Below are 15,689 nucleotides of genomic sequence, written 5' to 3'. Positions count from 1 at the left end.
CTCCTCAAATTAGGAAAGACACGTTTCCAATCCTCCAGAAACATTCCTGCAGGCCCCCGTATTTGTGCAAAACACACCCACAGATCATTTACAAGGAACTAACAGCACTGCAGTAGCCCTGGGGATAGCACAGATCTAACCTTACGGCTCCAACACTCATCTTCTGAGGGCGGCGTCACCCCGGGAGGGGTGGCAGGCCTCCAGGCACAGCCACCCCGGAGCGCAGCCGGCAGCACCCCCGCCTGCACGCTGCCCAAGGGACCCGCACCGAGTCATCAGGGCTACGCAGGGTTAGCCGCAACTACGCAGGCGAGTCAGAAGAGGATCCGGCGTCATGCTCGAGCCACCTTTCATGGTGCATGTCTGGTCTCACTAGTGAAAACAATTTTTTAACTTCTTGTGGTGCCTAAGTGCTTGGTAACATTTAACTTAACACGGCTCTTCTATTCTGTTCTTATTTGCTAGGGATGCCCAGTCCCTAAGCTTTCTGGAAATGTCCCCTCAGCAAAAATCCTGCAGCCCTCCCTTGCTGTAGGCATTTCACTGTGTGCCCTGTTTTCCTCATCTTTTATAATTGGCTGCTCTGCCCAGAATATCCGTCCCTAAAGTCAACACATCCTCGTTTATGAACAAGTCTACGCAAGTCTAACCCTGCCCCACACCACAAAGCTGTTCTCACAAGATACTGTGCAGCAAATTGTTTTTACTTACCTATCATCAAAATACATTAGCTTTATGCTCCTTCCATAACTTATCTTACAAATTATTTGAAATTTCTAGATTGGCATGATCCACATTTAATTAGCATATTAATTATTTTTCCCTCTCAATAATCTGGCAAAATGCTGAGCAGTTGATGACCCCAAACAGACCCGAGTCAGTAACTGCTGCTAATCTGCCACTTACTAATTAAGGGAAAAAAAAAACAAAAGTAGGCTAATTATATTGTGTATCTATTGATCTAGGTTGGTTTATAGGAATGTCCTCTGACAATAAAACATCCCCCTGAAAAAACACATAGCCAGATTGCTTCCTTTTATTCTTCAAATTGTCAAACAGAAGTGATAATGTTAACATTTAGGTGATCCCACACTATATGACTTTTCATCGCATCTTCTTCTGGAAGGCAACAAATGAAATACTGTTTTATAAATCATTATTATTATATTATTATTATTAAATTCCAGAAGATGTCTAGATGAAAATTAAGTTTCATACCCCGTTTCCAAGCTCTTTTGTAAACTAGTCCAAGGCTTTCTGCTCAGCTTTCCTTTGTTGCTTACCCACATGCACCTGCTTTGCCTAGTCGCTCGTTCGTGGTGCCTGCCTATGGATTTTGGATGCCTTGCGAAGTTTAGGAGAGCCCGAGAGTGTAGCAGAGGGCAATGTGGGCAGCACCCCACGTGGAATTCGCCCCATCGAGTGCCCCTTCTTCATCAAAGTCCTGAGCCTGAACAGCAGCGCAGCCCCATGGCTCTGCCAGGACCGTCAGCTTCTCTTCCTCTTGGAGTTGAGCAGCAAAAAGGAAAAGCCAGCTTCACCAGCTGCCAGGTATTTTATTGCTACTGTACAACACAGGTGACTAGATGAAGGGACTTTTGTCCTTGTTTATAGGGCTTTTTGTTACTAACACTGCACTGATGGTGGCACTTAGCTTGAAACCTGTTCTAGCTCAGCATCTGGCAGAGATGTTCCTTAAACTACATTTCACTGTCTCCCTATCACAATAATTAGCACCTCTGAATCCTACCAGGATGTCCAGGACTAAGACATAACTGTCTGCTTGTGCTCCAGAGCAGTAATGAGATTTGCAGGAAATAAGGATAAAACTTGCAGGGACTGTATGACCTTGTTCTCCATTACAAATAGATTAAGAGGTTCCAAAAATAAAAGTTTAAGAAGCAGTACTCTTATAGCCTTAAATTACCTCTACAAGTCAGAGCTGCGGAAGTTAAAAAAAGAATCCTTTAAGTCTGTTGTGCATATGTCAGGTTAAATATAAATACTCCTACTGGAACCAACATGATATGAATCCTCAGTGTTACAGAAATACCCAAGACAAGACCTCAGCTCTGCTGCTTATCTTCCAGCATTTCTAACTATTATTTCAAGAGCCTATATAACCCAGCCTGGGACAACCTGAGTGATCTGTCTTGGCGATTCAATTTATTTAACCAAACTGAAAAATTAAAAAATAGCTGGTTTAACTTTTCTCATAGTCATAAGCAATGTAAAGTATTTTATTCACAAGAATATGTTTATAATGTCCATGAGAGCCATGGGGGTGGGATTAAAGTCCTCTCTCCTCCCCCAAAACAAGCACAAATAGTTCATTTTTGTACCAATACATTAAAAAATGTCGTCTTGCTGTAGATGCACATTACCACTTGCTACCAGACTTCACTGGAATCCAGAAGAGACAAACACAACAGGCCTCAATGCTGGCAGGCAAAAAGCAGAGGTTGCCATGAACAGAATTGGCCAACTTCATGAAAAGCACTCAGTTCTGCATTTCAAGTGAAAACAGAAACAGATTCCATCATGTGCCTTTGTGGGAAAAAATCCCTTCCAGTAATCCTTCACTATAAAAATGTAGCTGTTTGCATGTTATTGAACATGGGTTATTTTCAATAACCTTGGCAGGGCAAAGTTTTCCTTCCCAAAGAGATATGCTATCATAGCTGAGTTTATGAACTTCATGCAACACATTGAATGAGTTTCATCACTTCAGTTACAGAGAGGTCAAACTAGATTGTGATAGCAGTCCCTTCTCACCTTCAGAGCATCCACATGCCATTTATGCTATTCCTACACAATTTACTGACTCACTCATTCTCCCTGTTGGTGACTCTCAGCAGGCTTTGTCCAAGAAGGAACGGCAATGTTCTGCTATTTTATTTCTACCATGGGATAGTCCAAAAAGGTGCAATAGGTCTTCTAAGAAGCTACATCATGAGCCTGGCATAAAAAGTCGGACAACCTATGTTTGTGAGGAAATCAGAAAGTCACAACAGGAAAAGGAGGAAAACCAAGAGCACTGCCAATTCTTTATGCAATATCAGGCCAAAAAGTGGCCCCCTGCAGATGTCCTAGCCAAAGCAATATCCTGCAGATACGTGGTTAAATGGCAAGCTGAACTCTTTAACTATGTTATTTTTAAAACATAAGTTCCTAATCCTTCAGGGAACTGGAGAAAAAAAAAATCCAACAAACAAACAAACCCAAAACAGGCTCAAGCCTTATTTTATTTTTCCTTCATCGAACCAAACTGAACCAGAACTTCTGTCCCAATGTACTGAACTCACACCAGAACCAGCAGTAGCCGTATCATTCACAACTGAACATTAGCTTTAAAAAACTGTAAGCAAGCCCAATTCATTTTGGATGGCAGAACTACCATAAAAAAAAAAAAAATAGAGAATACAAGCATTTTATGGATGCTTATTGGTTGTGATACTGAGATTACACAAAATTTAGAATAGTATTTTGAGAAATTATTTACTATCAACACCTTTTCAGCAAGCACAAAACGGCAGTATTTGATTGTTTCTACATAATCCCATCTGCCTGTATTCATCTTTTGCTTCTGATCCCAAACGGAAAATGGATCCTGTGGAGCAGAAAGCCCTTTGGTTTCCTATTTGCATTTCACACAGTACAGTTGGATTCTGAGTAGATGTAGTAGCTACCATTTGGAAACTGAAGAAGGATGCCTGTTAATTATAAAGACAATGGAAAGAAAGGCAAAGATGACATCCTTCCAGACATTGCAGAAGGCAGAGATGAAACACAAAGAAACAAAGACTCCAGGTGTAACCTCTCAAAGAAACAAACTGAAGTTAGCAGCATGTTGGAAAGCACAAATGCAACTTTCAGGCATTCTAGTTATGGAGAATGGAACTGGCTAGGTTTTTTTATTTATTTATTTTTAAATACTAACTCTGTACTATGTGCTGCTCAGTAGAGACATTTGCATCATTAAAAACTAGTCTAGATTAAAATTATAGCTACCGAAGTAGTCTCATACAGATTAGATATAACTCTGAGCAAAATGCTGTCAGCCAATTCCCCTTTCTTCCCTCTCCCCCCTCTTGGTATCCACTACCATTGGAATTGCTCCTTTTTTGGATAGTGGTTTTTTCACAGTATCAGTGAGCTGACAGACACCAATGGACACAGGTTATTCACCACTCAGCTGTTTCCAAATGGCCTGGCCTGACTCCAGCCATTGCACTCTATGAATTGTGCCAGTCTAAGGAGTTGCATGCTTTGGAAAAGGCTGCAGCTTACTGGGTTGACGATGGTCCCAGGAGCCAAGGCTTTTAATTCACAAAACTTTGACAGACTTTTAACACCAGTTTCCTCAAATAGAGAGAAAATTCATGAACAAGCATTGAAGATTACCACAACTGCTTATCATGCCTGTAGAGGAAACAAACTTTTTTTTAAAAATGAGTTTACAATTGTACAGTGAGTCTTAATGACTGATGACTTCAGCTGAATAAGGATTCCTGGATCTGTGGCTTTTTTAATTCCTCTGTGGGATTAGGAAGAATAGCTGTTTTATCAGTTCGCCACACTGACAAGATTATTCTTAACACCTCAGCACAAAACACAGCATTTATATTCTCTCACACTTAAGAACCACCCCAGTGTTCCATTTTCTTCAGCTCTTTACAAGAACGCTACAGTCATGCCATGGAAACTACCGAGCACATTACTTAAAAGACTGGGACAGAAGCAGGAAGCTTAAAATAGAGAGCTGGACAGACACATACAGTTCTAGCCTGATATTTGGAGAGGGAAACCAATCCAACCCTTCAGTCTGAAGAGAAGGGGAATGAAAGCTGCAATCCTCTTACTTCAAGCTTGAAGAAGCTAACAAGAGAATTAAATTTAATCTTGAAGCAACAGGTTTTAAAACTGTAAGAGGAACAAATGAGACTTCTCTCCACTAGCCATAAACTGAAAGCTTGGTAAAGCATTCAAGTCTTCTGAACATAAAACACATGAAACAACCAAGGTTTTATTTCCCAAGCATCTCGCTGAAACTAAACAGTCAATTCTTGTACATTTAGGTAGATAAAAGTTACCACTGCACACTGCACATGATTTTCTTCGTATAATTTCCTTTACTCCCAAAGCACATCTCCTTCTACAAATACATTCTTTATGTAGACACCTATGCTGCATATGCATTATATTTTGAAACAGTATCAAAGCCTGCTGTCAGTACTTCTTCATACTATGCCATATTAAAAAAAAAAACCAACCAAACCAACCAAACTTGACAGTACAGCTGAGCAATTTAAAAGAAACAATTTTGCAGTATCTTAAGTTGCAAATATGATAAATCCAGAGTAAGCACGTCTTAGCTCAGGAAAAGCCAAAGTAATCCTTGGATATATTCACTACTGAAGGAGAGAGTATGTCATCTCTGTGTATGACATTAGCAAAACTGAGGTTAGAAAACTGCATCCAGCTCTGATATTCACATTTAAGGCAGGAAGTTGAAGAACTGGAAAGGACATGGAAGAAAGGATTATAAACACTACTTAGAAAAATTGACCTCTGTAACTAACTTCTCTATTTGTAGAATTTATGCAAGGAAAATTAAAAGCAAACTTGACCACTTCATAGAGAAAACACCCTAGGCATTATGGGCTTTTCAATATAGGAAGAGAAAGTCTTAAAGAGAAGCAATAGCTACAAGTTAGGACAAGGCAAATTCCAATAAAAGTATAGCAAACATTTTTAATAAGAGTGATTTATAGTTTGAATACACTACTAGGAGTGGCGGTAGGGTCTCTCAGACCAAGCCTGGGACCTTTCACAAAGACAAGCTCTAGCCAAACAAGTCTGCTGCAAAGAGAATGGAACAAATACTACAATTTCCTCAGCTGGCTTCTTGTACAGCAAATCCAGTTACATTTCCAGTTTTATGAGTCTTGGTATTTAACACATGGATTAATTCAAGCATATGAATATATCTTATGGGGATTTACAAGTTAAAATACAAAACTGTGTATTAGGATCTGCATTGAGCACCTATAACCCCATTATACATTTGTCAGCAATTATATTATGCTTCTTGCTGTCAAAACGACTTATTCAGGAAGGTTGCATTATCAAAATTGTAATTGAACATGCAGAGCCCTGGCTGACCATTAGAAGGTGAATTAAAAAAAAAAAGCTACGAGGAATGAAATATGCTACTCACTTTGGCTTTGCGCCTCTGCTGCTTTAATTCCAGTTAAAACACCACAATCCCTTTAATGTGGAGACAGCTCTGTCAAAACTATAGTTTCAGTACCACATGTGCACATTGGTGCTTTCACAACTAGAGCCATTAGCTAAACAAAACAAAACAAAAAACCCAAAATGAAACATCCCTCCAGCATGGCTATTCCCATAAAATATAAAGCACAAACTAAGTAAGCCTTGTGCTGCATGCTAAGGCTTGGCCACTAATAGGTTTTTACACATCCAAAAAAGAGGGGATCCCTTCCCCCAAACCCACACTTCTGTGTTTCTACCACTCTTACCTACCTTCCTCCTTTGTAGCAGCCAGGGAATTCTACCTTTGATCAGTCCTAACCGAACTAAGATTTCATTTGAAAAGTTTATTTTGCTGGTGGCTTTTGAAAGGGATGAAACTTTGATTATCTGGGGAGATAAACAGGCAAACACCATTGCCTGCACAGACAGCCAAAGGCAGCAGTCCCATCCAGAGTAGTACCACAGAAGTCCTACTGAAGATACCTCAAGTTCAACATAATGAAATTGTATTAATACAAGGCTTGCTTGCCAGAAAGAAAGAGGCATACTTGACTTCTTTGGGTGGAATAAGTCATTTAGGTCCTGCTTCCAGTGTAAATACAGGCATATCAAGGAACACAATATTATTCAGCATTTTTAAACACCGTGGGTTCTTTTGCTGCATAGCTGAAACTTAGCTTGTTTCCTCACAAAAGTAAGGCTGACAACATGTATATTCTTGTCATATACAGGAAACTTCTGTTTTAGACAAACTGTAAGATTTCTACCCAGCTACCTAAAGCACACCTACTAAATATTGAGATTGTTCTTTTATCGATGAGGCTTGTGATTTGGGGGGGGAGCAGGGCATACAATACATACAGGAAATAAATTATTCCGAGGGTATAAATATATGTATCATTTTAAAGAAGAAAAACATCAGTTACTCATTTCCTGCTTGCTCAAGTCTCCCAAATCCCCTAGCAGTTCAGATTTTTAAGTAATAAGCATTTCAGGCTTATCATGGTTTCTAAATACAGGCACATAACGACTCCTACATTCCACCTTCAGCTTAAAAGGACACTGCATGCTTAATTCCTAGGTAAATACAACTGACCTGTAATGTTCAAAGATTAATGCTTTCATCATGGCTGCTGGTTAACAGTAAAACATGTTGGAGTCCCATATTTCAACATTCCTAATTATTCAGCCTACCAGCCAAGCATTCCTCTCTCCTAGTGGTAAGCATGATGCTGTACTCCAGAGGTGCACACTGCCACAGTTTCACATGCAATCACAAAGGAACTCTCTAAGCATGAGCGAGAACTCGGCCAGCTCACAGCCCTGTAGCTGGGTGCTGCCAGAGGAGGAAGATAAGCAAACAGAACTGATCCATCTCCTGAAATTTTCTGAGTTGATGATGCTATAAGAAAGCTTGGTTATCAAAAACTACTTTGCAAACATGAGGTCAGGCATGGTATGCACAGCCTTGCAAGGAGCTTTCCACACCAAAGGCACACATGCCTGTGGTGCTCAAGTCTTCTCTGTGAAAGGGCATGCTTTTCATCACAACAGTCTCCTTCACAGGCTGCAAATTCAGCTCAACATTACTACTACTCAGGTCTAGCAGTGTCTTTTACCTGCACAGCTGAATAAAATGCTTCATGTGAAACAAAGTTCCGCTCCCCTTTCGAGAAGTAGGTCTTAAAAGACCCAGCTGCCTAGCCAGTTCTGCATTCAGAGGTTCCCTGGCAATACCCAGTCAGGGTATTAAAATAAATTCAGCCACAAGAACAAAATAAATACATGCTTAACTGCAATTAAAAGCAAGCAGTCTAAATAGAAATATTGTAAAGGTAGTACAGCATTCTACATTTCTGTAGTGGCCCTTCCCTTCAAACCTGGAAGTCTGTATGATAGGACTTTAAAGAATGTTATAACATGAATCACTTGAAAGAGAAGGATACACAAGAGTTTCATATGTAACTATGTTGTTATTCAGTTCAAATATTCACATCTCTTACTATGCCTAATCTCTTATGCAACAGTACCTGCAAGTCTATGGCCGATACAACTGAGAACCACAGAGAGCTCAAAACAGAAATGTGTTAGGTCTCTATTATCTCAACATGCAGACATTTGCCTTAACTGGCAGTTGCTAAGCTACCCACCAAAGTGGTGTCTTGCATTGCACCTTGTGTCCTTGCAGATAGTTAGTTCAGTGCAGTCTACTACTTTTGTGAGTATTTCATCATTCAAAACTGTTCTTATTTTCAATTATTGATAAACAACCAGGCACTACATGTGGCTAAAAAAATTTCAAAACCCAAAAGGCTAAAAAGTACCAGGCTGAAGGAATGTTGTTCAAGGAATGATCTTTGAAGAATGCTTGTAGGCTACACCTAATGCACGATTTTTAATAAAAACGTGGGAGGAAAAGAAAAAGCTGGTATTTGTTAACAATCCTAAACTGAGAGATACTGTCCCATGTCAATACAGAAGTCACAACAGAGTAACACAGTGAAAAGACTGGAGTGAGAGAGACGTTATGATATTTAAAATAACAAGGACAAGAATGCGCAAATAAAGTTCAGCAAGAAGGTCTTATGAATTCCTATAAGCTGTGGAAAAGACATCTGTTGACAATGAGAGAAGAGCAATAGCACATGCATTATTACTGAGATCACAAATCAAAACCAGAGCACCACAAGGAAAAAAAAGGCAAGGCAGATCCTACAGTTTTTCTCTCTCAAATAAAACACTTTCAGCTGTGAAAAAAGAGAAATAATGCCACTGCACAAGGCACTAGCAAATTTCCCAGTGGAAGAAAAAGGGTACCATTGTGATCAATTTAAAAAAAAAAAGAAAAAAATCAATTCAAACTGGAAAAAGCACACAAAATAATTATTAGGCTAAAACAGGAACAGAGGAGAGTTTCATGCAAGAGAAGAGTTTGCCTAAAGCAGCTTAGTAACACAAAAGAACTGTAAAATGAATTGACTGTATCCTACAAATACATGAAAGGTAAGCATGAGAGAGGGGGACTTTTTTTACCCCCAAAAGTCAGCATTACACAAGAATAAAAGGATATAAAATTGGCCATGAACAGGCTAGTGCAGAAATTGTAAGACCTCTCTTAACCATTGGAGGAGTACTCTACAGCTGGTTTTCAGTAAGAGTAAATAACTCCAGTGTAATAGTCCAGTAGACTAATTAGAGTATAGCTTGATAAACACTGCTGCTTTGACTGAGAACCACTGATGTGGCAGCGGCGGGGGGTGGTGGTGGGAATTGTTCTGCTACATATAACTGTCATGCTAAAGTGAGTCAATTGTCAAGTTGTTCTTCTCTTAAATTCACCATTTAATAACAAATACGTAAAACATGACAAATGTTCTCCTTAAATTACATGCCAAAGTACCACAGTTAAAAGTTCCCACCTACCTGCTGCTTTCTAGAGCAACCTCCCCAGTATTTCCTCAACAGAAGAAAAAAATTCTCAGCAAGAACCAGAGCTATGAACAGAACAGAAACACTAGACCTATGCTGAATACAAATTGCAGATGCATCCACTCTGAGCTGGAACTGAATCCATACTGCTTCTTGTGGGCAATACTGTCTGCTCCAGCCATCTGTTTTGAATGAACCTGGGAATAAAAGATCTTGGTAACACCCAAAACTTTGGTTAAACAAATAATTCTCTTCCCCCTCTACTGATGGGGTCCCATTCCCAAGTTGTCCCCCTCCTGTCAGTGAGCAGAGCAGTCACACCTTCATCATACCTTATGGTACATACCTCCACCCAGACCCAAAAAACGGTACCAGTGGGGAGGTGAGCCATAGCTTAGGGAGCCCTTCTCTGTCACTCCCCCAGAGAGCTGCCACTAATGCTCCCATCTGTCACATTCTACATTTTTCAATCAATGATATTGATCTGTGGGTGGCTTAGTTCATCTGCTGACCAAAAAAACACTGTCAGCATCAAGACACTGGAGCAGCTGTTCAATGTAACTAAATGCGTGTGGGCCAGGGGAAGGAAGCATTCATAGGGACACTGCAGAGGGCAGAGAAGGGATTTCTAAATTTTCCTAAATCATCACCGATTTAACTGGCAGTGACAGGACACACTCAAAAATGAGGACATGACCTGGAGGCATATCTGTTGCAATGGAAGGGGAAAAAATGTAGATTATAATGCAAACAGATCAAAAAAAGAGCATCAGCAATGAAAGTAAAGGAAAAATGTTGGCTAATCAAACTGTTAACATCCAACAAAAAATGATTGCTACGTTTCCCTCTGAAGATCTGGAGAACGTACAATGTTCCTCTGCTTCCCCAACAAATAATTATAGGGCTTTAAGCTGAAATGTGCTGTACCTTGCACTGTTAACAGAAGGGCAGTACTTACTCACCTGAGGAAGTTTCTTTATGGATACAGTCTGCCTGTCTGATTCTCTCTCTCACATACATACACACACAATATTTCACTGAAATGATGCCAATTATTTTATCTGTCATGCTCTGAATTTTATAAATGTACAATTCAAGCATGATATAGGAGGGCAGTGGGAAAAAAAGGGGAAAAATTTTTTGAAAATGCGGGGGGAGGGGGAAGAGCATCAGCAACAAGTTTTCTGACAATGAAGCCTTGTATTACTCAATACAAATATTTTTATGTAGTAAAAGATTCATACTACCTAACTTGGGCTCTTGTCGAGGCACCCAAGCTGGAAGGCACACCTCAAGCTCTCTTAAAACTGACTGTGGAGGGGAAAGGGGCACACTCAGATCAGCAATTCTGATCAGACATCCCCTTCCCCACTGACTATCACAGAAATGTAAATACGCATGTTTCTAACTCCAGCACCTCAGATGGACGCCTGTATTGGATGTGCTGAACCCAGGCCAAAGTCTGTAGCAAGACTCTTGTTACACGGTAGTAAAAATGTATCTATAAACAGGGTAGTAAAAATATATCTATAAATATAACTTAAGTAAATATACATCTCCTTTATACACATTAATTGCCTTTCATGTTATGAGTTTTTTCTCATCGCCAATGCTACTGGTATAAGATAAATTCAACAACTAAGAACGAAAAATAAGAGCAACTTTTGTCATTTAGGTATTGGCAAAGTATAGAAGAAGGATATACAAGAAGAACTACAGGTTTTATGACAAACTAAAGTAAGCTCCCTACCAAAAACAATGAGTAAAAAATTCTGAATCTACTCCCTTGCCCCAAATAAAAAGATAAGACTATGAAAAATATTAACAGCAAAAGTTGCCACACATCACTTTGCAGTGAAAATTGCCTTTTACTGAGGGCCTTATCCCTCACAGTGATGTCAATGGAAAGACATCCACTGATATCAGATAGTGGCAGGCCACGTGGCAGACAGCAGCTCTGAAAGTCTCCTACCTGTTTGCATAGCTTATAGCTCTCAAGGCTGAACAAAAGCAACAGACACAGTTGATTTCTTTAGACTATTTTTATAGCTTGAAAGTAAACTTCAAGGCTGCAAACCCTCAAATATTTGCAGATTGATTCAACAAGTCATATCACTCCTTGCCTGTCTCTACTCTTTCAATCTGCAAATGAAGTCCAAACACTCTGCTCATATGCAAGGAAAACCTGAGCTCCTATACGGTGTATTCAGTATAAAAGGTAACTTCTTGTTTTGAACAGTTATTCAAAAGCAGTAAAAGACTCCCTCAGCTGTTTTTCCTTCTTTCTCAAAGTCTTTCCCTTCTGTTCAATAAGGAACCAAAAAATATACACTTTTTTGTTTAATCTTAAACAAGAAGAGAAAGAAGCAGAAATGAAAGTATCAACCTTGATGTCCTTGCCCAGCACTTAGGTGACACTGTAATACTGAATTCAGCCTCTAACCATTTGGGATAAAGAAAAGCAAAATATGGAATTTCAAAGCCTCCTTATAGAAGAATTACTCTTCCATTTTGAGTATGGCTTTACATTAAGGGTGTAGCTGTAGTCAGTCCTGTGCAATGCTAATGGGAATTCACAATGAAGCCATTCTTCCTCTATAATTAAATCCCAAGAAAGAATATTCCCAAATGTATTTCATAGGAGTATAAAACATAGCTGTGCCTGATGTCTGCTTCTGGTTTTAAACTACTTCAAACATGTGGTGAGATTCATCTTACACACGGGGCAAAATTCAGTGTGTAAACACCTCCTGCAAACCCAGAGATCCAGGCAAGGAAACCTAGAGAGCTACTGAACTGACCAGATGTAGATATTGTCTGTAGCTTTGGGTGTGCTGAATTTCCCTCTGGACTCTATTGACCAGCCTGGCTAGACAACCATTGATTATAACTGAGCTTTGACAAGAACTTCACATACAGACACAGACAGGGATTTTGACATTTGTTTGCTCTGTTGCAACATCATGATGTGTACAGCGCCCAAGATATTCCTGTTCACAAGTGGGGGACACAGCAGAAACTACCGTGCCTACCAGAAACTACCACTACCTTGCCAAATACCTCTGAAGAAAGCTCACGCTGTCTCCAGCCAAGCCACTGCGAATTCCTACTTCAGGCTCAGTGCTCAAACTGCACACATCTCCCATCTTCACTCTGCTCTGCAATCACTGCTTCATCTGTGTCTCATATCATATTCCTGCAACCAGAAGTGCCAAATCCCAGACACCTTCACAAGTCCTGTTCCCCAGCATCATACTGATATAGGAAGACATCTACCTAACAAGTACAGGTAGGGAGTGAGAAGTAAGACTGCAAATTAACATACACATAAACCACTGCATCAAGACTAAAATCTGACTATGAAACAGACAAGTTTTGCCTGTGTGCTGTGTCTTTCTCCTGTGTTTGCAGGACCCTAGAAAATCTTCACTCCATGCAAGTCCATTTTAACATCTAAAACCTCTAAAAACAGAGAAGAATGTGAAGATAAAATAACAGCCAAGCTCCAATATACAAATACAACTATACATGTTTTAGCATACCAGGCAATATTCTTCCAATAAGAGCATCTAGCAACCAAAAGGACTCCTCTTCATTCTTTGTAATAAGAATCAGGTATCCAGCTATGAAGTTCATACCCTGGAATAGAAAGAAGGGTTTCAAGATGCATACATTTAAGAGTTTCTAGTTTATTTCTTTTGATGAAGGGCTAAATTACTACAGTTCTACAAAGTGGGCATATTAAGTGAAATCTAGTAATAAAAGTCACCAGTTGAGTAAGCTGTTAAACCTGCATGACAACAGCTAACAAGAATTATTAACAAAGATCAAGGAGAGGAAAATTAAAAGAAAAAGCTTAGTAGTCTATAATTTACCTTCAATTTTCTTTTTTTTTCTTCCCCAAAGCCCTGTCCCAATGTACCTGAAGACTGCTTTGATCAGAACCAAAACACAGCTGTATTAGATGTGCAGTACAAACACAACACACCTGGAGGTAGACAGTGCAGCTGCAGAAGGAGAATGCCTGACCCAAACACTCTTTAGTAAAAAGTTGCAGCTCCAGCAGCTTTTACAAGCTGTTGCTGCTTAACTCATCAAATGACTGTATACAAATCATTTGCTTCCATAATACCTCCAGTACTCCACATGCTAGTCAGTGACAGGCCACTGCCTTTCAACATGCAAACAGAAGGTAAATGCTGGGAAGTGTGGGGATTGAAGACCTACCAGAAAATTTGTGAAAAGTAGTCAAGTCATGACTGGCTAAATTCCTACTGTGCAATTTTCGTAACCATTACTGACACTCTGGCTGGAGAGGTGGCATACACAACACACAGGTCACAAACTGGTATTCCTGGTAAACACATTGCCTCTGTCTCAGGCACTTTTTTCCTTGTATCCACTATAACACTGCTAGGTTATGGCAATATTACTGATTTACATGCACAGGAGTCCACTTCCTTAAGCATTTTTTAAGTATGTCTCTTCTGTCATAAACAAACTGACAACTGTAATAACACAGACAGCACATCAGTACGACATGAAGGCTGGTGTTGGTTACATTGCCTTCTTTGCTTTCATCCTTTCTTTGGCCTTCCCCCTGTTCTTCCTCCCTCTGAGCTGGACTTCTCCAGCATGTCTGTTGCCACAGGCAGCAGCACCACTGTCTCTGGATATCCTCCAGTGCTGCCAATTACGGCAGTAAGCCAGACGACAGCTACCAAAAAGAACGCCCCTTGCAGCCTCTGGAAGCTACGACTTCCTCTCTGAACTGAGATCACATTTCTTGCATTCAACAGATTTGACTCACCTGTCCCATCTCAGAAGGCCTTGCAACACTCCCAGAACATGGAAATATTAGGACACTGCATCTTCTCCCATGTTTCATTTTCAAGCTTTGAGTCACTACAGCAGTTGTTACACAAATGGCTTGGATAGACCTTGCACGGCCTTACACCGTGCTTGGCTTTCTAGTTAGGTAGGCAACTATTTGTTCCCACGCTGACAGTTAGCTTAGTAATTGCATCTGTGATGACAAGAGACTGTTTGGCATTTAACACGGCATGCACACAAAACTACTCTGCAGCGTGTGTTCACAGGACACTGAATTTTGCTGGTTATACCTGGGTAGGCAACACTGTATCGCTGTCACAGCATGACAATGCAAAGCCTATTACACTCCCAGATGGGAGACTTAAATGCCAGTAAGTACCACAAATGCATTAGCATTATGGAAACATCCCCTGAAGAGCCTTCAGTCAGTAAAAGCTCTGCAAAACACTTGAAAAAAATTCCATTTTTCACTCTGAGTTTTCTAGTGTTTACAGGGTCTCTCGTAACATGCAGTAGGTATCACTATATCTATCTCGATGAAGTCTGCCGCTTCACTAGCTGAAAAGGTGATTTCCTGAAACTTTGCTTGATTTATAACGTGCCTTGGAAAGCAGACATTGACCTCTGATTTGTGTTCTAATTATTTAGCCAGAAAAGATAACATTCATCCTGTGAGGAGACCAGAGGTGAAAAGAAATCACATAAGGCTTTTTAAGTTGTCTTCTTTCATCTCCGGTGTTCATAATGCCAAGTTAAAATGCAAAGATTAGCCCATTAAACTGTTAATGTACCAAAACTTTTTAGTAACAACTGGACATGTATTTTGGGTAGAAGCTAGTGTGGTTTAGAAGTTGTGTATGTTTGTGGGTATAACTACCTCTATATAGGAGACTGAGACTTACAAAAGAGAGTATTCATAATTCTACTCCTTCTGTTATTCTCAAAATATTAAAATTATATTTTAATAAATATATAATACTGAAAATAATAAAAATAATTCATCTATTACTCCCATTCTTCAAATAATTTCTGTACTAAAACTGGTTGGGATACACAAAAATAATTTTTTTTAGTGACTTCAGTCTAGGTTTAAGTCCCTCTAAGTCTTCTCCTCTCTAGATTTCAATAATACAATTCATATTCCTTTA

The 15,689-nt window shown here is 39.8% G+C and overlaps 1 protein-coding gene across 1 annotated transcript in view; it reads right to left on the bottom strand.

Moving 5' to 3' along the window:
• The window catches only part of GRTP1 (growth hormone regulated TBC protein 1), a 40,340-nt gene that overhangs the window by 6,800 nt on the left and 17,851 nt on the right, over positions 1-15,689 (bottom strand). Inside the window, exon 5 of the mRNA XM_075717907.1 lies at positions 13,251-13,347. Coding sequence (XP_075574022.1) covers positions 13,251-13,347 — 97 coding nt within the window. The remainder of the gene's footprint in view (positions 1-13,250; positions 13,348-15,689) is intronic.

The sequence above is a fragment of the Pelecanus crispus genome, chromosome 1 (assembly GCF_030463565.1).
Source record: "Pelecanus crispus isolate bPelCri1 chromosome 1, bPelCri1.pri, whole genome shotgun sequence".
NCBI lineage: Eukaryota > Metazoa > Chordata > Aves > Pelecaniformes > Pelecanidae > Pelecanus > Pelecanus crispus.
Note: the sequence above shows the minus strand (reverse complement) of the source record. Positions and strands in the feature narration are given on the sequence as shown.